Source organism: Lutzomyia longipalpis, chromosome 1, assembly GCF_024334085.1.
Source record: "Lutzomyia longipalpis isolate SR_M1_2022 chromosome 1, ASM2433408v1".
Classification (NCBI taxonomy): domain Eukaryota; kingdom Metazoa; phylum Arthropoda; class Insecta; order Diptera; family Psychodidae; genus Lutzomyia; species Lutzomyia longipalpis.
This window is the reverse complement of record NC_074707.1, coordinates 51,040,996-51,063,605: the sequence shown is the minus strand read 5'-3', so window position 1 is coordinate 51,063,605 and position 22,610 is coordinate 51,040,996. Positions and strand designations below refer to the sequence as shown.

The following is a 22,610-nucleotide window of genomic DNA, read 5'->3' as shown; positions in this document are numbered from 1 at the left end:
ATGGCTCTTTTCAGAGCCCAAAATTAATTTTTAAAGAGTTTAAATGAATAATTAAATTTTTTTTTAAATAAAAAAAGAATTTATTTAATTAAAATTTATTAAATTTTTAATGGTTTTTTTTAGAAATCCATTAAAACTCTTTATTTAATGTCTTTTTTTGCCCTGAAAAGGGCATTTTTTGGTACAAAATCATGAAATCCGGAGGATGACATGATTTTAGATTTTAGGAATTTCTTCTCTTTTGTGTGCACCAGGAATTCACGCAGAAGTTACTCAACTCTCCAGGCTGTTCCATCTGCTTCTTCGTAATCTCCTTCACGTCGTCATTTGCCTTTGTGAGGAGGATTAATTTTGCATGAAACACTTCATTCTTGTTCTGAAGAGATCACTGAGATTAATCAGAGGAGCATCTTGGGCATTTGATGAGAAATTGAGACTTCTATTAACTGCCGGGGTGGAAGTCTCAAAATCCCTCTATCCCCTCATCCTCCTACCCATTGATTCTGTGTGCCTTTGCAGTGCATTGTGTGTGCCTTCTCATGCTGCAAATCCCTCCTCGGCATGGTCTCAAAATCTCCACTCCTGCCCACGGGTTGAAGATCTCCCATTGAAATGTCACTGAGATTGATTATAGACTTCCCCGATTGCTTTCCAGGTGTTCTCTCAGCTCCGTGATCCTTCAGAAATAAATCAATCTCACGCAGAAAGAACACCGAATCCTCAATTCGTTCACTCAGCTGCTGCCCCACTTGCCAATGTTCAGGATATGCGTACTCCAAGGCTTCCTGCTTTTCCTGGAACTCTGTTTCACAGCTAAAAGGGGAATTCCGGGCAGATTCCTCCGGATTTTGCAGAAGAAAGAAATCAGGTGGAATCAGAAAAAGTACTTCCGTGTCATCTGACTTCATTTCCTGTTGCCGCAGTGGCAGGAAGAGCAAGAAGGCATTTTTTCCGAGTGTTTCAAACAAATTCTCTTGTGCTTTACAAATCCTAATCTTTCTGGGATTGTTTTTGGAGATTTCCAGGATATTTTGACGCTTTTTTGCACCGGAAATTGCAATAAAAAACTTTTTTTCGTTAAATTGTTTGAACCAAAACAATAAACGAACACTGAAGTTGGCCGCACAGTTTGAATGGGAAACCGTTAAAAACGGAAAATCTGAAAATCTTGGAAATAAAAAACAATAATTTTTAGTTAATTTTATTAAAAAATGAAAAGAATCTGTTGAAATTTTTATTAAAAAGAAAATTTAGGCGCTGCTGGTGGCCACATGATGACATTTGTGAGCTCACTGAGACTCCTGCTGATCTTCTTTGTCTCCTCCATTCGGATGCTGGTCTTCGGGGACTCCGATCCTGCGAGGTCCACAAGATTAACGGTTCCAACGCACTTTTCCTGCTTCCCCACGTGCACTCCAATCAGCTGTAGGCGCATAATTGCGTATGGGGAACGCGATGAACGTTCATTGCCAACCGTGCAGGCTGTTGCTCGATTGCGCTTGGCAGCATCCATCAATGCCCTCAATTGTTGCCCATTTTCAACAATCTTCTCCGTTATGTTGCTCACATAAACATCCGTTTTGCTTGATGCGCTGACCTGTGTGAAAAATTAGGCAGATTGAAAAAACAGAAAAGGGAAGAAGAAAAGTCAACTCACCATGCGGATTTCCAAGTCAGTCGCCTCCGGATTGAGAAGATCATAGAGGACCTCATTGTAGATCTCCAGGAAGGTTGCCCGGATCTCATACTCCCGCCCAATTCTCTTGTAATTCTTCACGGAATCAAAAAGAAGGTCAACGGTACGCGGAATAACGCCCAATTGACCCTCAGTACCCTCCATTGTGAAGGTCTTCCTAGAGCCCGTCTGTTTGTACGCGAAAATGCACACATTGTACCCATCCAGGGCAGATTGAATCAACGGAGTGACATTCTTGATGAAACGAAAAATTCCGTCCGTTGTCCCTTATTCTTGGGGTCCATGCTCGTAATTTCCAGAGACGCCTCATCGATGTACCTACATCCGCACAGACTTCTCTCAGTCTCGCACTCTAGTGCTGGACGAACCCTTCCATTTGAATGGTGGAATCCTGGCATAAGAAAGAACAATGATTTATTAGCAAAAGAATTGCCATGGGGGCCTCCAAGAGGCTCATAAAAAAGCTAAGAAACTAACCTGATTCTTGGAGATGGCGGCACACCCAGGAAGTTTACTTCATCGATTGAGAAACGCATGTTTACTCTTGTCTATTACTCCAAAACACTCACAGGTGCATCCTCTGGATACCACAAATGCCCAGATTTACAAGAAATTCTAAGATTTTTGAGCGAATAAAATGTTTTGTGGCGTTCCGGCAGAAAAGTTTGACGACATGACCCGGTGGGACCATGTTTGAGTGGCTAATACAAAAATTGTAGTGAAAAAAAATACTGCGTGATTGATTAAAATAAAACGAACGTTCTTTAGGAGTAATTTTCTCCTTCAGTCGGCATCTACGGAAGGAGAAAATTACTCCCAAAGAACGTTCTACAGAAACTATCAAGAATTTATTAATTTAAAATAAAATGCAATATTTTCTCAATTCTTGTTCTTTATTTAATTCAAATTCTCTTTGTTTCCCGCCAAGCTCAGTAAAGTTTCAAAAAGCTCCACTGGAAGCTTTTGGCACTGTTGGCTGTAAAGAGGTGAAAAAGTGAGAAACATGAAATTACGTTGAAACCTCAATGAAAAAAAAAAACGGAAATGAGGAAAAATAACGAAGTTAATTCCCAAATTTTTGGCCATAAAACGTGTGATTCCCACGAAGCAGGTCAATCAGGAAGAGCATTCACAACATTCCACGTGAGATTGTGTAAAGAAAGTGCGCGAAATAAGTCAGAAATAGTGAAAAAAACTTTAAACTGTTCGGTGCGTGGAACTGACTGAACACAGGTGATTCCCGTTGAGACCAGCATCCAATATTTGAGGAGTGCTGCCTACAAGGAGGCATACGGGAAGCAACCTGTGTGGGTTCTCTACGGAAGGAATCACAAGTGACCCCATCTGCCGCGAAAGACACGCAAAACTTGCATTTTTGCTGGAATAATTTCCACCGGGAATCCCTGTTTAATTTGCCGGCGGGACAAGTATCTCATGTTGGATCACAACAATCTTGAACTACTCAAGCAGTTTCTATCTCCCTACTCTGGAGATTTGAGTCATATTAGTTCTCAATTCAAGCACACATACTCCGAGTGGATTAGGCCCACTTTCACGGGAATCTCGAGGATCCTGGACAAAATATCCGCACTATTTTCTTCTTCGGGTGAACTTCATCAAAGAAATTCCATGGAAGTTTTCCCCTTGTTGAAAGTTGGCGTAAGAGGGTTCCTTCTTTTTGTGCTGTGCAAGCATTCGTGCGAGTCAGCTGTTCTGGTTCAGCGCTGATTGCAATTTTTACCTAAAAAACAACTATCTCGCCCAGGAAACATCTCCCAAAGCATGGTAAGTTCCAGAATAATCCCATCTTGTGGTCAATTCGTAGAAATACGCGTGATTTTGTTTGTTTTTCGTGAGAAATGTAAATAAAATTGCTTCGCAACGTGTTTTCCACAGGCTGCTGCAGTTAAACTTTACGGTGCGTGGAACTCACCGAACACAGGTGATTCCCATTGAGACCAGCATCCAGCACGATATTTGAGGAGTGCTGCCTACAAGGTGGCATACGGGAAGCAACCTGTGTGGGTTCTCTACGGAAGGAATCACAAGTGACCCCATCCGCCGCGAAAGACACGCAAAACTTGCATTCTTGCTGGAACAATGTGCACCGGGAATCCCTGTCCAATTTGCCGGGATATCAAAGAAATTCCATGGAAGTTTTCCCCTTGTTAAAAAGTTGGCGTAGGAGGATTCCTTCTTTTTGTACTGTGCAAGCGTTCGTGCGAGTCAGTTGTTCTGGTTCAGCGCTGCTGGTTGCAATTTTTACGTGAAAAACAACCATCTCGCCCAGGAAACATCTCCCAAAGCATGGTAAGTTCCAGCATAATCCCATCTTGTGGTCAATTCGTAGAAATACGCGTGATTTTGTTTGTTTTTCGTGAGAAATGTAAATATAATTGCTTCGCAACGTGTTTTCCACAGGCTACTGCAGTTTGCTAAAGATATTGAGAAGCCCCAGGCGGAAGTTGCTTCAGTTCATCGTATTCGCATCACCCTCACATCCCGGAATGTGCGTTCCCTGGAGAAGGTGTGTGCTGACCTGGTGACTGCCGCCAAGAAGCAGAAGCTCCGTGTTGAGGTTAGTTTTTATTGTTGGGAGTCTTTTTGTGGGATTGATGAAGCTTTAATGGAAATTCTTTCTGCTTTTAGGGTCCAGTGCGTATGCCTACAAAAGTCCTGAAAATTACCATCAGAAAGACACCTTGTGGTGAAGGTTCCAAGACCTGGAATCGTTTTCCAGGTGAGTGAAAAGAATTTTTTTCCCGGTGGCAATCGCGTCTTCAGTCCAATGCCTCCGTTTGCTTGGAGCTGAAGATATTCACATAAATCTTTGCCGGAGAGTAATGTGTCATGTCACAGTGCAGTACTGAATCTTTTCCCTGTCCAGGGTTGTCTCTAAGGGGCACAACAGAATTCTTTAAAGTCCTCTTAATAGTATTTTCAAATGTCTTCTCTTTGCTTTCCCACAGATGCGTATCCACGAGAGGATGCTTGACAATCTGCACTACCCCCCGGAGATTGTCAAGCAGATTACATCAATCAACATTGAACCAGATGTAGAGACAATCGCCGGAGCTTAAGATGCCACAAGTTCCGGAAGAAAAAAATAGAAACAAGAAATAAAAAGGCATTTCTCCCTGAATCTTTCAATATTTTTTTATTCTTCTAGGTGTTCTAGGTGTTCCGTGTGCCCACCTTGGCGGTAATTTCGAGAATTATCTGTCTCTGGAAGGCCAGAATATTCTCATCATTCATCAATTCCGCTAATTCTGCTTCCAATTCAGCATCTTCTCAGCCTCCGTCTTTGTTTTCCCCATCTGGGATATTTTGTGTACTTGGGGCCCGTGTTGGATGTTCCAGTGGGACAGGATGGGGGCTGCTGTTGGGGAATTTCTCCATCTGGCACAGCACGAATGGCATTTCCTGCATCCTCCTCGTCTCTACTGCAATATTTCCCTTACTTTTCTCTCAGAATCTTTTTTTTTTTCTTCAGAGCATCCATTTTCTTGGAGAATTAATAAAAAAACATTAATTTTCCTCATTTTTCTTGTTTGGAAAATCCTGAACTTTATGGGACAACTCAATATTTTCCAACTTCGGATTTCATTCGGGGTTTCGTTAAGTTTTCATTCGGTCCATTCGGCTTTCAGTCAATCAACTTCGTGTGTACCACCATGAAGTTTGCGTCAGGTTTTTTTGACGGTTATAAAGAGATAAATAAACAAATCTCGGCGAAGAATTTTGTGTGCATTTTTAAGGCAATTTTAAAGGTTTCTCCGGACATCTAGGGATATAGAACTCCTCACGGATCTTCCGGGACTATCTCAGAAAGCAGAATATGCAAATTTGCTGAAAAAACACTGCAACTTCCTCTTTATTGTCGACGTTTGTTGGTTTCAGAAAATTCCCTTTTTCCGGGAAAGAATTTTGCATTATTTTTATGTTAAGAACTCTTCTGATGATTTTGGTGTTGTTTGCAGGTCTCGTGTAGTCTTCTGCTTAATTCCGGAGGATTGTGGGGGGGGGGGAGGAATTGCCGGAGTATCGTGTGCTAAGACAATTGCCTTTCTCTGTCCAGAAGAGAAAATAATCCTCGTAACAGAGTCTCGACTCATTCTGCACAGGAGCTCGTCCCAATTTAAAAGAAGAGCACCCCCATTTAATTGGGATTCGTGACACAGAATCAGTGCAGGAATTTCAAAGAAGAATCACGGATAGTAAGAGAATTGTTCTCGTGGAAAATGGTGGAATTGCCAATGAGATTGCCTACGCAGTGAAAGGTGTTACAATTGATTGGGTAGTCCAGGATAATCAATCACATTTCCTCCACATTCCTTGATCCAGGAGCTGCTGAATTCTTCAAGAAGAATCTGCAGGAAAAAGGCTCCAGTATGGTGAGACGATTACTAATTTTCCTTTTAAGGATCTCTCAAAACTTGATTAAATTGATTAAACTTTGTTCTTTCTTCTCCGCAGGTGAAACGCAGGGAAATTGTGGAGCAGCCTTGGGTCCCGATTGGCATTGAATGCCCGATGTTTCCGGAAGTGGATGCAATCTCCCGGATTCCGTCAACATTCACTAACTCTTGAGTGCGACTTTGTCGTTTCAGCAAGTGGTGTCAATCCCAGAATTGATTACACGGTAGATTCACCACTGGAGCGTGCCACAGACGGTGGGATTTCAGTCAATGAACTCATGCGAGCATCCCTGGTGGATATTTATGCGGCTGGGGATTGCTGTACGACCACATGGAAGCCAGCAGAGAATTGGTTTGGCTCCTAAAATGACATAAAATGGCTCTTTTCAGAGCCCACAAAATTAATTTTTTTAAAGAGTTCAATGAATAAATATAATTTTTTAATTAAAACGCTTAATTAATTTAATAAAACCTAATATATTTCAAAGAAATTCATCATAAATCTTTATTTAATGTCTTTTTGCCCTGAAAAGGGCATTTTTTTTGTATAAAATCATGAAATCCGGAGGATAACATGATTTTAGAGAATTTTAAACTTTCTTCTGTCCTTCCGCCCGTAGAATGGGTACATCCGGCCACTGAGCACTGCCACAGGACACCAGAATCACCACTTTTGTGTACTTTGAGGGTTTTCAGGCGCCCCGTACTGAATCCATATTCATCATGGCTATTGCTGTGCCATCCTTGCTATTCTCACTACTCTTCAACTCTGCTTCGTGGCATCGATTTATGCGCACGATGAAATTTTCCGCAGAAAAATGCCGTACAATTGCCTCAAGGATGTGCTGCTGCAGCAGGGAAATGCAAATGTATCGTCCACCAAGGCGAAGGCATCGATCACTTCGCACCAGTACTTCCGCACCGTAGTCAGGGTTTCCGGGCTATCATCCGTCATCAAAGCATCGAAAGCATCCAATGTTCCCTTGTCGATTAGCACGGAAAATTTCCCATCACTATACGTCATTTCCGTTGCATCCAATTGCTGGAATTCCATCCCAGGACGTCCAGCATTGATGCTGATTATCTACTTGATGACCACAGCAGAGATGCCTTCCTTTGCAGGAGACATCAATTCTACGAGAGCTCGTAGAAAACTAAATTCGTCCTCGATTTTCGTCCTCACATTACTTTTCCCACCCATTTATTGGAACCGTCTTTTTTTAGGTTTATGTTCTCATAGAAATGGCTCTTTTCAGAGCCCCCAAAATTAATTTTTAAAGAGTTCAAATGAATAATTAATTATTTTTTTTAAATAAAATAATAATTAATTAAAATGTTTAATTTAGTAAAGAAAATTTAATGTTTTTTTTTTAAAGAAATTCACACAAACTCTTAATTTAATGTTTTTGTCGCCCTGAAAAGGGCGGTTTTTTGTGCAAAATCATGTAATCCGGAGGATGACATGATTTGGGATAATTTTATGCCTTCTTCTTGCTCTTCTTGGGCAGGAGAACTGCCTGAATGTTGGGAAGAAAATCACACAATGAGCAATTAAATTTAATTCTTTCATTGCGGATGATCAGCTAATTAATTAAATAAAATTAAATGGTTTTTTTTAGAAATCCAATAAAACTCTTTATGCATTGTTTTCATCGCCCTGAAAAGGGCGGTTTTTTGTGCGAAATCTTTAAATCCGGAGGAGCACCAGCACCGGCATTCCCAGCATAATTTCCCATGCGCAAGAGACGATGGATTACGTCCCACGGGGAAGTGGAGGTCACCATGGTTTGAGCGTGTCTTTTCCTCCTTCCTTTCCGCATTCAAAAACATTTTCCTGAAAAAAAAGTTTGTCTTCCTCTACAGAAGACATTCACTCTACGAGAGCTCGCAGAGAAATGATTTTTCAGTCACGGCGTCACCTCTATTTATAACATGTTTTTACCCAAAAGTTCCGTGTCGCTTCGATGAAAAGTTATCCTGTTCGTTTAGGCTCCAAAATGAGACAAAATGGCCCTTTTCAGAGCCCACAAATAATTTCTTTAATGAGTTTAAATGAATAATTATGTTTTTTAAGTATAAAATAATAATCTAAATGATTAAAAACGCCAAATTTATTGAAAAAAATATTAATCGTTCCCTATTTAGAAGTAATTCATGATAACTCTTTATTCAATGTCTTTTTTTGCCCTGAAAAGGGCATTTTTTGTGCAAAATCATGTAATCCGGAGGATGACGTGGAATTATCCTGGTCTTCTGGTTGTCACGAGCAGCATTTCCCACAAATTCTCGAACTTAAGCAGCCAGATTTTTACCCAAAAGTTTCGAGACACTTCTATGAAAAGCAACCCTGTTCGTTTAGGGGAACTTTCTCTATAAAAGGAAGATGCAACGAAAAAGAGAATCAGTATCGCGTGCGACTCTGTCGAGTGCACGTCGATGCAATGGGGAGCTTGACTCCCAAAATGAATGAAAATGGCCCTTTTCAGAGCCCACAAAATTAATAATTTAAAGAGATTATAAAGAACAATTATTCTTTTTTTTTTAAAATAAAAAAATTAATTTAATTAAAATTTATGAAATAAAAAATTTAAATGAATAAAATATTTTTTTTAAAGAATTTATTAATTAAAAATTAATTAATTAAATAAAATTTTATGGCTTTTTTTTTTAAAGAAATTCTTTAAACTCTTTATGCAATGTTTTATTCGCCCTGAAAAGGGCGTTTTTTCGTGCGAATCATGAAATCCGGAGGAGCACCAGCACCGGCATTCTCAGCATGGTTTTCCTTGAGCAGGAGACGACGGATAAGTCCCACGGGGAAGTGGAGCTCACCAAAATGTTGTCTTCCTCCACAGAAGACATAAACTCTGCGAGAGCTGGCAGAGAACTAATTTTCATCCTCAATTCTCATCCCCACATTAATTTCCCACCCACTTATTGGAACCGTATTTTGTCAAAATTCAACTCGATTTTCGTCGCCACATTAATATTCACGCCCACTTATTGGAACCGTCTTTCTTTAAGTTTATGTCTCAGATTTTTCTTATGAAAAGTCGCGTAGATAAAGAGTTTAAATGAATAATTAAAATATTTTTTTTTAAATAAAAAAGAATTTATTTAATTTAAATTTATTCAACAAAATTTTATGGGATTTTTTTAAAGAAACTCAAGATAAACTCTTTACTTAATACTTTTGTCGCCCTGAAAAGGGCGTTTTTTTCTTTAAAATCATGAAATCCAGAGGATGACATGATTACAGAGAATTTAGCCTTTCTTCTTCATCTTGGGCAGGAGAACTGCCTGAATGTTGGGAAGAACATCACACAATGAGCAATTAAATTCAATTCCTTCATTGCGGATGATCAGTTAATTAATTTAATAAAATTAAATGGCTTTTTTAAACAAATTCATTTAAACTCTTTATGAAATATTTTTGTCGCCCTGAAAAGGGCGGTTTTTTGTGCAAAATCATGAAATCCTTATGATGAAGGAGTCCAGCATGTTCTTCCTCAACAGAAGACATTCACTCTGCGAGAGCTCGCAGAGAAATGATTTTTCAGTCACGGCGTCACCTCTATTTATAACATGTTTTTACCCAAAAGTTCCGGGTCGCTTCGATGAAAAGTTATCCTGTTTGTTTAGGCTCTAAAATGAGACAAAATGGCCCTTTTCAGAGCCCACAAATTAATTCTTTAAAGAATTTAATTAAATAATTATGTTTTTTAAATATAAAATAATAATCTAATTGATTAAAAACGCTAAATTTATTGAATAAAATTTAATCGTTTCTTACTTAGAAGAAATTCATGATAACTCTTTATTCAATGTCTTTTTTTGCCCTGAAAAGGGCATTTTTTTGTGCAAAATCATGTAATTCTGAGGATGACATGATTTCAGAGAATTTAGGCCTTCTTCTTGCTCTTCTTGGGCAGGAGAATTGCCTGAATGTTGGGTAGAACACCACACAAGGAGCAATTGTTGCGTCAGAGAGCATTTAATTCAATTCTCTGATTGCGGATGATCAGCTAATTAATTAAATAAAATCTAATTTTTTTTGGAAGAAATTCATTAAAACTCTTTATAAATTATTTTTATCGCCCTGAAAAGGGCGGTTTTTTGTGCAAAATCATGAAATTTTTATGATGACGAAATCCAGCATGCTTATTCTTCCTTTACAGAAGACATTTACTCCACGAGAGCTCGCAGAGAAATGATTTTTCAGCCACGGCGTCACCTCTATTTATAGCATGCTTTTACCCAAAAGTGCCGGGTCGCTTCGATGAAAAGTTACTCGTTCGTTTAGGGGAACTTTCTCTATAAAAACAAGATGCAACGAAAAAGAGAATCAGTATCGCGTGCGACTCTGTCGAGTGCACGTCGGTACAATGGGGAGCTTGACTCCAAAAATGCAAAGAAATGGCTCTTTTCAGAGCCCCTAAAATAAATAATTTAAAGAGTTCAATAATGAATAATTATAATTTTTTAAAATAAAAAATCGTTTAAATTAAATTAAATTTTATGACTTTTTAAATAGAAATTCAAAATAATTCTTTATTCAATGTTTTTGTCGCCCTGAAAAGGGCGGTTTTTTGTGCAAAATCATTTATGACGTGATTTGTGAGGATTTTGACCTTCTTCTGTCCTTCCGCCGCGTAGTGGGTACATCCGACCACTGAGCACTGCCACAGCACACCAGAATGACGACTTTTGTGTACTTTCAGGGTTTTCAGGTGCCCCTTGCTGAACCCACATACATCGCAGAGGAATTTCTTCTCTTTTGTGTGCACCAGGAATTCACGCAGAGAAAATTCCTAAGCACGAGCTGTGTTGTCAGGAGTGGGATTCGAGAGGATTTCAAGGACTTTCTGTCACCACTGTACATCCATGACGCCATGCAGACGCTGTCTGTGCAGTGTCCATACGACGACTCTCATGCTGATTCAGCTTCTCACGCAGCTCTTCGAAGGTTTTTGTGGCCACAACTAGCTGCAGGTGACTAAGAAAGAGCTCCTCGGAATGCTTCTCACTAAGCAGGGCGATCTCCTTTTCCTGCAGGAAGATTCTCCTTCATTTCTCTTAAGTTTTGTCTCTCTGTAGAGAAACATGTTGCCTCTACGAGAGCTCGCAGAAAACTAAATTTTCAGCCACGGCGTCACCTCTATTTATAGCATGCTTTTACCCAAAAGTGCCGGGTCGCTTCGATAAAAAGTTTCCCGTTCGTTTAGGGGAAATCTCTCTATAAAAAGAAGATGCAACGAAAAAGAGAATCAGTATCGCGTGTGACTCTGTCGAGTGCACGTCGGTACAATGTGGAGCTTGGCTCCCAAAATGCAAAGAAATGGCTCTTTTCAGAGCCCCCAAAATTATTTTTTAAAGAGTTTGATAAAGAATAATTATTCTTTTTTTTTAAATAAAAAACAATTTATTAAATAAAATTTAATGTTTTTTTTTTGGATAAAAATTCATTAAAACTCTTTATTTAATGTCTTTTTGCCCTAAAAAGGGCATTTTTTGGTACAAAATCATGAAATCCGGAGGATGACATGATTTTAGAGAATTTAGGCCTTCTTTTTGCTCTTCTTGGGCAGGAGAACTGCCTGAATGTTGGGTAGATCACCACGATGAGAAATTGTTACGCCAAAGAGAAATTAATTCAATTCTCTGCGGATGGCCAGCTAATTAATTAAATAAAATTTTATGACTTTTTTAAAATAAATTCATTTAAACTCTTTATTGAATATTTTTGTCGCCCTGAAAAGGGCGCTTTTTTATGCGAAACCAGCAATATTTTCTCATTTCTTGTTTTTTATTTTATTCAAATTCCCTTGATTTCCCGCCAAGCTACTAAAGTTTCAAAAAGCTCCGCTGGAAGCTTTTGGCGCTGTTGACCGTGAAGAGGTGAAAAGTGAGAAACATGAAATTACGTTGAAACTTCAATGAAAAAAAAAAAACGGAAATGAGGAAAAATGGCAAAAAAAACGTAAAAAACAACCATCTCGCCCAGGAAACATCTCCCAAAGCATGGTAAGTTCCAGCATAATCCCGTCTTGTGGTCAATTCGTAGAAATACGCGTGATTTTGTTTGTTTTTCGTGAGAAATGTAAATAAAATTGCTTCGCAACGTGTTTTCCACAGGCTGCTGCAGTTAAACTTTACGGTGCGTGGAACTCACCGAACACAGGTGATTCCCATTGAGACCAGCATCCAGCACGATATTTGAGGAGTGCTGCCTACAAGGTGGCATACGGGAAGCAACCTGTGTGGGTTCTCTACGGAAGGAATCACAAGTGACCCCATCCGCCGCGAAAGACACGCAAAACTTGCATTCTTGCTGGAACAATGTGCACCGGGAATCCCTGTCCAATTTGCCGGGACATCAAAGAAATTCCATGGAAGTTTTCCCCTTGTTGAAAGTTGGCGTAGGAGGGTTCCTTTTTTGTGCTCTGCAAGCGTTCGTGCGAGTCAGTTGTTCTGATTCAGCGCAGCTGGTTGCAATTTTTACGTAAAAAAACAACCATCTCGCCCAGGAAACATCTCCCAAAGCATGGTAAGTTCCAGCATAATCCCATCTTGTGGTCAATTCGTAGAAATACGCGTGATTTTGTTTGTTTTTCGTGAGAAATGTAAATAAAATTGCTTCGCAACGTGTTTTCCACAGGCTGCTGCAGTTTGCTAAAGATATTGAGGAGAAGCCCCAGGCGGAAGTTGCTTCAGTTCATCGTATTCGCATCACCCTCACATCCCGGAATGTGCGTTCCCTGGAGAAGGTGTGTGCTGACCTGGTGACTGCCGCCAAGAAGCAGAAGCTCCGTGTTGAGGTTAGTTTTTATTGTTGGGAGTCTTTTTGTGGGATTGATGAAGCTTTAATGGAAATTCTTTCTGCTTTTAGGGTCCAGTGCGTATGCCTACAAAAGTCCTGAAAATTACCATCAGAAAGACACCTTGTGGTGAAGGTTCCAAGACCTGAAATCGTTTTCCAGGTGAGTGAATAGAATTTTTTTTCCCGGTGGCAATCGCGTCTTCAGTCCAATGCCTCCGTCTGCTTGGAGCTGAAGATATTCACATAAATTTTGCCGGAGAGTAATGTGTCATGTCACAGTGCAGTACTGAATCTTTTCCCTGTCCAGGATTGTCTCTAAGGGGCACAACAGAATTCATTAAAGTCCTCTTAATAGTATATTCAAATGACTTCTCTTTGCTTTCCCACAGATGCGTATCCACAAGAGGATGCTTGACAATCTGCACTCCCCCTCAAAGATTGTCAAACAGATTACATCAATCAACATTGAACCAGATGTAGAGTAGTGCTCAGTGGCCTGATGTACCCACTCTACGCGGCGGAAGGACAGAAGAAGGCTTAAAATTCTCTAAAATCATGTCATCCTCCGGATTTCATGATTTTATACAAAAAAAAAACGCCCTTTTCAGGGCGACAAAAATATTAAATAAAGAGTTTATCTTGAGTTTCTTTAAAAAAAAAAAAAAGAACCATTGATTTTATGTAATAAATTAGGCCTTTTAATTAAATTATTTTTTTTTGAATTAAGAGAAAAAATCATTCATTATTGAATAATTGACGTGCACTAACTTCCGGACAGCTCCGGACAATTCTGTCTTCGGGAATATTTGGAGCACCAGCCATTAGGGCAATGGCTACGTTGCCGGTTGTGGATGACGCCAAGCCGCCGCCGCCGCCGAAGAAGTACTCCCCCTTTGGTACTAAGCAATCAAGTGTGGGGGAATGGGCAGTGGCACGTTTGGATGATCTTCTAAATTGGGGCAGGAAGGGTTCAATCTGGCCACTTACCTTCGGTCTAGCATGCTGTGCCGTGGAGATGATGTACATTGCTGCACCGAGGTACGATATGGATCGCTACGGTGTTGTCTTTCGGGCTTCCCCGCGCAGGCTGATGTGATAATCGTGGCAGGAGCACTGACGAATAAGATGGCCCCAGCTCTACGGAAGGTGTACGATCAGATGTCCTGCTCGAACCCCGGTGGGTCATCTCAATGGGCAGCTGTGCTAATGGTGGTGGGGACTACCACTAGTCCTACTCCGTTGTCAGAGGTTGCGATAGAATCATCCGCGTGGATATCTACGTCCCAGGGTGCCCTCTAACAGCAGAGGCCCTTCTGTATGGCATTCTGCAGCTGCAGAAGAAGGTCAAGCGCATGAAGACTCTGCAGATGTGGTACAGGAAGTAAATGATGCTGGTGCAGAGGTAGGATCATTTTGACTTTGTTTAAACAGAATTCAGTGTAATAAATTGATTAATTTAAAAAAAAATATAGAGTTTTTTTTTAACTTCAGGTTCTTTTTATTTAAAAAAAAATTATAACACACCAAATTCTTTTGGTGCTTAATTTCCATATATTTAATTTAGTTAAATAATTGAAAAATTTTGGGAGGATCCCTCGAGCAGATGTTCAACAACTCCTTCAGTGCATTATCTTCACTTCCCAGGAACTTCCTCATCAACTTCAGCTGATGTTGATCAAATTGCCATCTTCGGAAGTTTCGGAATCAATTTCAATCACTTCCGTCATAGGACGTGTTCCATTATTGATTCCCATGCTTGAAGAAGCATCGGTGGCTGAAATAAAACAAAAAAAATGTTTTTTTTTATCAAAAAGAATAATATTAAATTGATTAAATTCTCTTTTACCTGAAGCTCCAACCTCCAGATGAAACGCTTCCTGTTCAAGTGAAGAAGAAGAATTCCCAGCTTGTTCCGCTCGTTCTTGTGATGAGAAATCACTCTCCGATGATCTATCTCGAAGTCTGGCAGGTGGGCCTGATTCTATGGAATCACTCCATGACTGGGATGCAGGAGAGCTTCTATGAGCTATCAGCGAGTCTCCAAGCTCTTCCATAATTTCTGAAACAATTTTTAAATTGATTAAAAAATTTATCAAGAGAATAAAAGGAATTTAATTCCATTAAAATTCAAAAGAAATTCAATTATGAAACAAAATTTTCCTAAAGTTCTTAATGTGATTTTTTAACTATATTTTTATTATGAGAAAAATTTTTAGATTAGTTTTTTTTTAAAGATTCTGCAACACACTATTGAGCAGATTAACATTTATTAATTAGTTAGAATTACACGCGTTTTATAGAAAAAAAAGTAATTTAATATTATTTTCTTAACGGATTTTGGATAAATTTATTTTTTAACCCTTAGAAGATCGAGTTTGGCCCTAATTTTGTAATAAAAAATAAGAAAATGTTTTTCCACTTTTACTTTCGACGATTTTGAAGTAAAGTTCAATGTTCAGTAGATTTTTGTTCTGTGACGATTGAAGGAAATTTGTTGAATTAGCAATGTTGACCAGCAAAATCCTCCAAAGGCAAAGGTTAAACCTTTAAGGCTACAACTTATAACTTTAATTAAAATTGAGGAAAATTGTTACTTTGAACACAAAGATGCTCATCTTTAAAGGACTTAAAAATATTTTTATTAACCCTTTCGCGTCCACGTGAAACATAGAAACATGCGCTCTTTTTTTATCACAATATTAATTCTGTGGATGCTTTTAGAGGACATTTCTCATTCAGAACGTCTTCTTTGGCTTGAATTAGATGCATTTTTTAACTCGGAAAGTCAAAATATATGAAAAGCTTAATCAATAATTACTAAAAAAAAAAGCCATAACATTTTATTGGAAGAAACAAAAAGCATTCCAATGATTGTCATAAAAGGGTTAATAGTAAATTTAAACTCACGACTTTGCTGCACCGTTTTAGGCAGTTGTGGACAATGTGTCCTGACAACTCCGAACCCGGAAGTTATATAATTACCGAACAGTACTTATTGAAAGAATTTTACTGTGATATTAAGCAAAAAGAGCAACAAAAAAAAAGTAAAGAATTAGAAAAGCTTTTTGTTTTATAGCTTTTCTTACCTTCGTCCTCCTTGTCTTCTTTACTTCGTTCCATCGCTCTGTCAGCTCTCTCCTTGTCCTGCTTCTCGAGAAGCTCCATAAATCTCGGAATCTCCCTTCTGGACATATAAAGGACTTTCTCAATGAACGAATCATACGATGGGAAGTCAACTCCTCGACGGATTCCATTCTCCTTCTCAATCAACATATTGTAGAGTAACTGTTCACATTCAAAAATCAAATTATTCTTGTGCATTGACACGTAACAAACTTTGATGTTGTTCCTGGCACAGATTTGCTGGTCCATCAGTGTGCCCAGGGGTGGTTCAAAGACCAATTGATCGAGCTTGAGAATTGGACTACGTCGGGAGACTGGATACTCCGTGTAGACGTTGTAGAAGTATAGCAGATAGCACTCGATCTTCTTTTGGTCAATTGCGACGCTCCCTTGGCCCTTCAAGTACCACTGAATAACTTGAAAGATATTTGATCTAATGAACCACTCCGGGATTTCCGGATATCCCCTCACTGATCTTGAAGAATTACCCTGCTCCCCAGACTTTGGGCGGGAACTGTCTGGAAAATTCGCAGCCATATCCGAGAGGGCTGTTTTCTTATCCTACAGAAAATTTCACCATGAATTCTTTTTTTTTATATTCTAAAGAAAATTCACTTTTTTATTGAAATAAATGACGTAAAATGTAATTTTCTTTATTAGAAATACAAAGAAGGTGCCTTACCTTGAGATCGGTTTAGCTGCAGTGGAAAATCTCTTGGAAAATATGAAAATTTTACACGAAAAAAGCGAAAAAAAGACGCGGTTTCTTCAGCACCGTTACACATAACCTGATTGAACTATCTTGAAGTTTTCATTGAAAGTTCGTCTAAGGTTTTGAAATTTAGACATTGAAAATTACGAAAATTTCGCATTGTAATATAAATAAAATTGCAAAATTGATTTTTTTACCTGAGAAAAGCGGGAAAATTTATAAAATTCATTAAAAAAATAGAGATATTAAGAATAAAAATTAGACACAAATTAAAGCAGCTTCCGCTGAATAAAAAACATTTTATTTCATCATAATAAATAATGTTGGGATTACAAGATCAATGAGATCAACCCTTGATCACGGCAATTGGACGTAGTTTGAAGGTCTTCTTGCTAATCCCAGCAGCATGGCATGTATCTACTACGTCGGTTACATTCTTATAGGATTCCGAAGCCTCCTCCATGGCCAGCTTTGGAGAAGCCACGCGAATTGAAATTCCGATTTCGTTCAATTTAGTGAGTACATCCATGTAGTCCAAGTTCCTCCTTGACTTGGCACGGGAGAGAGCTCGTCCCTAAAATAAGAAAAAAATAAAAATTTGTCCTGAATATAAATTTCATTAAAATAGTTTTGCAAACAAAAAATGATTTTCTAAAGGAAATTTTATGAAATTAAAGGATTCTTACAGCTCCGTGACAAGTTGATCCGAAGGTTTAGGACGTAGCTACAGGTTCCCATTGTGTCCCCAATAAGAACAGGCTGCCCCGTGAGCTGGTAGTCCACGGGAATCAGGGGATGATGTGGTGGGAAAGCCCTCGTGGAGCCCTTTCGATGAAAAAGGAGACGCTTCTGCTTCCCATCGACAATGACGTGCATATCCAGATCATCCGGAGTCGTGTTGAATTGCTTTGCAAAGGCTTGTCGCATGAGAAAGGTCATGGAGCTGCGATTGACACAGGCAAAATTTGCCGCTGCCTTCATGGCTTTGAGGTAGTTCTGCCCTTCAGGGCTGTTTATCCTGGCACACACCAACTGCCGGTCATTCGTCTCAATCTTGTCACGCTTCATTGCCTTCTCCATCTCCACGAGGGCATTCGTGGCGACCTGATGACCAAATCCTCGACTTCCTGAGTGAATCATCACACACACTTGGCCAGTTTTCTCAATTCCCATCTTGCTGGCAGCTGAGTTATCGTAAATCTCATCTACAACTTGAATCTCACAGTAGTGATTGCCAGCTCCGAGTGTTCTCAACTGAGGGAGTCCTCGCTTCTTTGCCCTCATGCATTGAGATTCCACCCGTATTCCTCGCAGTGCTCCTGATCCTCAGCCCACACATATCCCTCTCGTAGTGACCAATCCATTCCCATTTCCAGTGCTTCCTCCAATTCTCTCGAATTCATGGGGATTATTCCCTTCGAACCCACACCCACAGGGATGTGGTCAAAGAAACTCTTTGCCAATTTCTCCTGCATCGGCTTCACGTCCTTCTCAAAGAGATTCGTCCTCAGCAGACGAACACCGCAATTAATGTCAAAGCCCACACCTCCTGGAGACACAATGGCATTGGGGTCATCCATATCGAAGGCTGCCATGCTCCCAATTGCAAATCCATAGCCTGAGTGAATGTCCGGAAGCCCAATTGAGCGTCCCACAATTCCCGGAAGTGCTGCAACGTTGGCAATTTGCTTAACACCCGCCAGGAAATCTCCCTCGTGAGTCCTTATTTTCATTTAAAGCCCTTCGGGTCCCACGGATGTTTTATATTTTCATTTTATAGAAACAATAAGAAAAAGACAAAAAGTTAATTAGAATTCAGTTCATTTATTTCTAAAGTTTTTTTTTTAAATCACAAAATTTATCCAAAATACAATTAAAAAGAATTGAAGAAATAATTTAGGTGAAACTGGGCGTATTTTGCATGATTGGGGCCATGATGGAAACCAGGCTGATTTACAGTTTCATCCGTAACAACCTTTTCCCGCTCTAAATGAACGTCAGCCAAATACTTCTTAAGTTTCATCCTCTTTTTCCCACGCATTGGAACAAATTCCTGGTTCTTCTCCTCCACCTCCACAACTTCGGGAACTTCCAACTCTCGCTCATTGTTGGGCCTCGGGGCAGCCATGAGACTCTCCTGGGGCGTTTCGGAGGACCTCTTTGATCCATGGGGTTGCTGCTCAACTTTCACAACAACCTCTAGCTCTTCCAGGGAATCTTTTGCCCCTTCTGGAGGGGCATTCGGAGATTTTTCCTGTACTTGTCCACTCTTCTTCTCCTGGCACGGGTTATCCAACTCCTGGGCTTCATCATAACATTTCCTGCACAGCCCACCATCCTGAAAGAGAATTTTATTAAAAGTTTTTTCAATGGCAGACAAAAAATTTAACAAACCTTGTAACTCTTCTTCAAATGCCTGAGGAGCAGCGTAACTCTTGGCCCTGGATGTTGCAGCTCATCCGTAACATCCTTCTTGCAGAATGTGCACTTTGGCATCTTGAGCTTTCTTAATTTTTGAGAAAAATCAGGAAAAAATTGATGCGTCTCAACTCAATGACTTCTGAAACAGTTATGAGGAAAAAATGACATTTAAACGAAAATTCAAATAAAAAACGATTTTTTCGTCAAGTGTAGAAAATTTCAAAAATTACGTGTAATTAATTCAAAAGTAGAAAATACCTGTTAAAGACAAGAAGCCTTTCTTGGTGTTTTTGTCCAGGAAAATCATAAAAATCTCTCGATTGCTTCTTGAATTCATTTCCTGCTGCACGAGGACATTCGGGAAGGACAAAGTGAACATCCGGGGGTGTTGGTTGTTCGTGCAATAATGTATTTTGTGAGATCTTTGCGTGTTTAGTACAGGCAGAGGTGGTGAAATGGATTACAACTGCAGATCATTCCGGAGACGTGGGCCTGGGATGCTGACCAGCAACACAATAGATGCTGCAACGGACGACTGTGGTTTGTCCACGATGTCTGCGGAATTATCTGTGCCATCCTCACGTGGCTCCTCATTCTCTATGCTGAATTTGTCGTGATGACCGTCATTCTCATCCCCCCATCTATTCCTACTTCAATATGGTCATCTTCTATGTTCTCGCCTTCCTAGCCATCTCTTCGCATCTCAGAACAATGTTTACAGATCCGGTGAGTTTCACCTTTTGCCACCCCCCCCCCCCCTGGGATTTTCATTCACCGGAACATTTTTTTTTCAGGGTTCTGTACCAAAGGGGAATGCCTCTGATAAGGCAATTCAACGAATGGGACTGCGTGAGGGTGAGGTGTTCTTCAAGTGCGCCAAATGCTGCAGCATTAAACCCGACAGAGCCCATCATTGTTTCGTCTGTCGCGTTTGTAGTGAGTCTCGTGTGACCTCACCAATTTTTCATTGAGAAGATCAAAAGCCGTCTGGAGGGAAGATTTCTCGTTTGCTTGATGCGCTGACCTGTGTGAAAAATTAGGCAGATTGAAAAAACAGAAAAGGGAAGAAGAAAAGTCAACTCACCATGCGGATTTCCAAGTCAGTCGCCTCCGGATTGAGAAGATCATAGAGGACCTCATTGTAGATCTCCAGGAAGGTTGCCCGGATCTCATACTCCCGCCCAATTCTCTTGTAATTCTTCACGGAATCAAAAAGAAGGTCAACGGTACGCGGAATAACGCCCAATTGACCCTCAGTACCCTCCATTGTGAAGGTCTTCCTAGAGCCCGTCTGTTTGTACGCGAAAATGCACACATTGTACCCATCCAGGGCAGATTGAATCAACGGAGTGACATTCTCAAAGACATCAGTTTGCGATGTGAGGGGATGGAAAACTTGATGAAACGAAAAATTCCGTCCGTTGTCCCTTATTCTTGGGGTCCATGCTCGTTAATTTCCAGAGACGCCTCATCGATGTACCTACATCCGCACAGACTTCTCTCAGTCTCGCACTCTAGTGCTGGACGAACCCTTCCATTTGAATGGTGGAATCCTGGCATAAGAAAGAACAATGATTTATTAGCAAAAGAATTGCCATGGGGGCCTCCAAGAGGCTCATAAAAAAGCTAAGAAACTAACCTGATTCTTGGAGATGGCGGCACACCCAGGAAGTTTACTTCATCGATTGAGAAACGCATGTTTACTCTTGTCTATTACTCCAAAACACTCACAGGTGCATCCTCTGGATACCACAAATCCCCAGATTTACAAGAAATTCTAAGATTTTTGAGCGAATAAAATGTTTTGTGGCGTTCCGGCAGAAAAGTTTGACGACATGACCCGGTGGGACCATGTTTGAGTGGCTAATACAAAAATTGTAGTGAAAAAAAATACTGCGTGATTGATTAAAATAAAACGAACGTTCTTTAGGAGTAATTTTCTCCTTCAGTCGGCATCTACGGAAGGAGAAAATTACTCCTAAAGAACGTTCTACAGAAACTATGTCAAGAATTTATTAATTTAAAATAAAATGCAATATTTTCTCAATTCTTGTTCTTTATTTAATTCAAATTCTCTTTGTTTCCCGCCAAGCTCAGTAAAGTTTCAAAAAGCTCCACTGGAAGCTTTTGGCACTGTTGGCTGTGAAGAGGTGAAACGCCCATCACACAGCTTCCACAGCTTGAATCTCTCACTCACATATGCCTATTTCACATCAAATTTTCATAGAAAAAGTTGGGGTTTCCCGGGTTTCCGCGTTTTTTCGAGGGTGACGCAATTTTCGCTTCTTTTTTTTTACGACATCCGCAAAGTTTTCCGCGGCATCCACGAAGTTTTTCGCAGCAGCCACGAAATGTTTCACGGTATTTTGAATTTGGCGCTTCTTTTAGGCTTTAAGTCTTATAAACTTAGCGTTTTTTTCATGTTTCAAGTTAAGAATTTGGCGGGTTTTTCAAATACACAAACCGATACACACACTCCTTTAGCCGATACATTTGGCAGATTTTTTTGCGGAATGACCGCAAATTTTTCGAATATTCAAAGCTCACTCGGATTGTTTTTGCGTGCTTTTATAGACGATCGTAAACTCAACTTTATATTAGAATAAAAATTCCTTGTCTTAGTTGTACCTATTCTAAGACTCAAGATTAGCTAAAAATTGTGTACATTCGACCTTTTGGAATCATCACAAAATTTATGGTTGAAAATTGTGGATAAACTGCGTGTATAAGCATTACAAAACTGATCTCTCTCTCAGCACTTTTCTTCCCGTAAATTAATTAAATTTACTCGGACAGATTAAGCTTCTCTAAACTCACGAGAACCTGCCTGCTGTTAGGAAGGACTCGTTTGTCGCGAATGGTATGAGACGTCGTCTGTTGCAGGGTACACCGCATTCTGTTTCACCGCGACGCGTAGAATAGAAACAGGGGAAAATGGTAATTAAAAAAGTTTACCACCCCCCCCTCGTCTGGGTGATGAGAAATAACCTTACGAGGCAGAAGACTCGCACATCTCATTGCCCATTGCTCATCGGAAATTTCACCTTTCTCACGCCGCGAAAGTAACCCACAGCTCGCGTAATATTTGGTGAAGAGGAAACGCTAAAATGCTCAAATGACACCTTGAGAGTGCCATATAAAAGGCGGAAGGAAGTCAAGAAATCTGTACGAGGGGGGAGAAGAAGAAGTGGTAGTCGCCGCGAATGATACAAATCAAATTGTGAGACCCATAAATGTCTCCAAGAGTCGGAGATTACGCTCCATTGCTCACCTTTCCGTAGTCTGTGGGGGAAAGGCGAAAACGATTCAGCAAAAGATGCGGGGAAATAGCACTCTGAAAGACTCCCAGGAAGTGCATGAAGGTGAAAAAAAAATGTAGAAAAAGTGCCACATTGTTGGAAAGGAAACCACATGAGTTCA

The 22,610-nt window shown here is 40.0% G+C and overlaps 4 protein-coding genes, 1 long non-coding RNA gene and 2 pseudogenes across 5 annotated transcripts; 3 read left to right on the top strand and 4 right to left on the bottom strand.

The window, feature by feature from the left end:
* Positions 1–1,221: 1,221 nt before the first annotated feature.
* LOC129786779 (protein claret segregational-like) lies at positions 1,222–2,377 on the bottom strand. Its single transcript, XM_055822001.1, has 3 exons — positions 2,174–2,377; positions 1,658–2,087; positions 1,222–1,597 (listed from the first exon to the last, which is right to left on the bottom strand). The coding sequence occupies exons 2-3, from the start codon at positions 1,838–1,840 to the stop codon at positions 1,238–1,240; spliced, it is 543 nt and encodes a 180-aa protein (XP_055677976.1). The 5' UTR covers positions 1,841–2,087; positions 2,174–2,377; the 3' UTR covers positions 1,222–1,237.
* Positions 2,378–2,740: 363 nt separating this feature from the next.
* LOC129796316 (uncharacterized) lies at positions 2,741–4,838 on the top strand. Its single transcript, XM_055838168.1, has 5 exons — positions 2,741–2,839; positions 3,882–4,006; positions 4,118–4,274; positions 4,346–4,436; positions 4,666–4,838. The coding sequence occupies exons 1-5, from the start codon at positions 2,741–2,743 to the stop codon at positions 4,689–4,691; spliced, it is 498 nt and encodes a 165-aa protein (XP_055694143.1). The 3' UTR covers positions 4,692–4,838.
* A 7,208-nt stretch (positions 4,839–12,046) lies between these two features.
* LOC129786781 (uncharacterized) lies at positions 12,047–13,486 on the top strand. The gene is made up of 5 exons (XR_008750169.1): positions 12,047–12,138; positions 12,250–12,661; positions 12,773–12,932; positions 13,004–13,094; positions 13,324–13,486. It is a non-coding gene; the product is annotated as an uncharacterized LOC129786781 (long non-coding RNA).
* Positions 13,487–13,739: 253 nt separating this feature from the next.
* LOC129796234 (NADH-quinone oxidoreductase subunit B-like) lies at positions 13,740–14,401 on the top strand (annotated as a pseudogene).
* Positions 14,402–14,408: 7 nt separating this feature from the next.
* LOC129786775 (uncharacterized) lies at positions 14,409–16,866 on the bottom strand. Its single transcript, XM_055821997.1, has 4 exons — positions 16,740–16,866; positions 16,021–16,618; positions 14,781–14,993; positions 14,409–14,708 (listed from the first exon to the last, which is right to left on the bottom strand). The coding sequence occupies exons 2-4, from the start codon at positions 16,592–16,594 to the stop codon at positions 14,596–14,598; spliced, it is 900 nt and encodes a 299-aa protein (XP_055677972.1). The 5' UTR covers positions 16,595–16,618; positions 16,740–16,866; the 3' UTR covers positions 14,409–14,595.
* Positions 16,867–17,067: 201 nt separating this feature from the next.
* LOC129786772 (RNA-splicing ligase RtcB homolog) lies at positions 17,068–18,533 on the bottom strand (annotated as a pseudogene).
* A 40-nt stretch (positions 18,534–18,573) lies between these two features.
* LOC129786778 (uncharacterized) lies at positions 18,574–19,555 on the bottom strand. The gene is made up of 3 exons (XM_055822000.1): positions 19,449–19,555; positions 19,164–19,329; positions 18,574–19,107 (listed from the first exon to the last, which is right to left on the bottom strand). The coding sequence occupies exons 2-3, from the start codon at positions 19,263–19,265 to the stop codon at positions 18,643–18,645; spliced, it is 567 nt and encodes a 188-aa protein (XP_055677975.1). The 5' UTR covers positions 19,266–19,329; positions 19,449–19,555; the 3' UTR covers positions 18,574–18,642.
* Positions 19,556–22,610: the final 3,055 nt, after the last annotated feature.

What these genes read in the sequence shown, in the direction of transcription:
- LOC129786779 (XM_055822001.1), bottom strand. Translation starts at nt 1,840, where the DNA reads ATGGAGGGTACTGAGGGTCAATTGGGCGTTATTCCGCGTACCGTTGAC. An exon ending in CTGACTTGGAAATCCGCATG is followed by an intron (nt 1,598 to 1,657) that starts GTGAGTTGACTT and finishes TTTTTCACACAG; the next exon opens with GTCAGCGCATCAAGCAAAAC.
- LOC129796316 (XM_055838168.1), top strand. Translation starts at nt 2,741, where the DNA reads ATGAGGAAAAATAACGAAGTTAATTCCCAAATTTTTGGCCATAAAACG. An exon ending in GAGCATTCACAACATTCCAC is followed by an intron (nt 2,840 to 3,881) that starts GTGAGATTGTGT and finishes AAGTTGGCGTAG; the next exon opens with GAGGATTCCTTCTTTTTGTA. An exon ending in AGCAGAAGCTCCGTGTTGAG is followed by an intron (nt 4,275 to 4,345) that starts GTTAGTTTTTAT and finishes TTCTGCTTTTAG; the next exon opens with GGTCCAGTGCGTATGCCTAC.
- LOC129786775 (XM_055821997.1), bottom strand. Translation starts at nt 16,594, where the DNA reads ATGGCTGCGAATTTTCCAGACAGTTCCCGCCCAAAGTCTGGGGAGCAG. An exon ending in AGAAGACAAGGAGGACGAAG is followed by an intron (nt 14,994 to 16,020) that starts GTAAGAAAAGCT and finishes AAATTGTTTCAG; the next exon opens with AAATTATGGAAGAGCTTGGA. An exon ending in TCTGGAGGTTGGAGCTTCAG is followed by an intron (nt 14,709 to 14,780) that starts GTAAAAGAGAAT and finishes GTTTTATTTCAG; the next exon opens with CCACCGATGCTTCTTCAAGC.
- LOC129786778 (XM_055822000.1), bottom strand. Translation starts at nt 19,265, where the DNA reads ATGCCAAAGTGCACATTCTGCAAGAAGGATGTTACGGATGAGCTGCAA. An exon ending in ATTTGAAGAAGAGTTACAAG is followed by an intron (nt 19,108 to 19,163) that starts GTTTGTTAAATT and finishes ATTCTCTTTCAG; the next exon opens with GATGGTGGGCTGTGCAGGAA.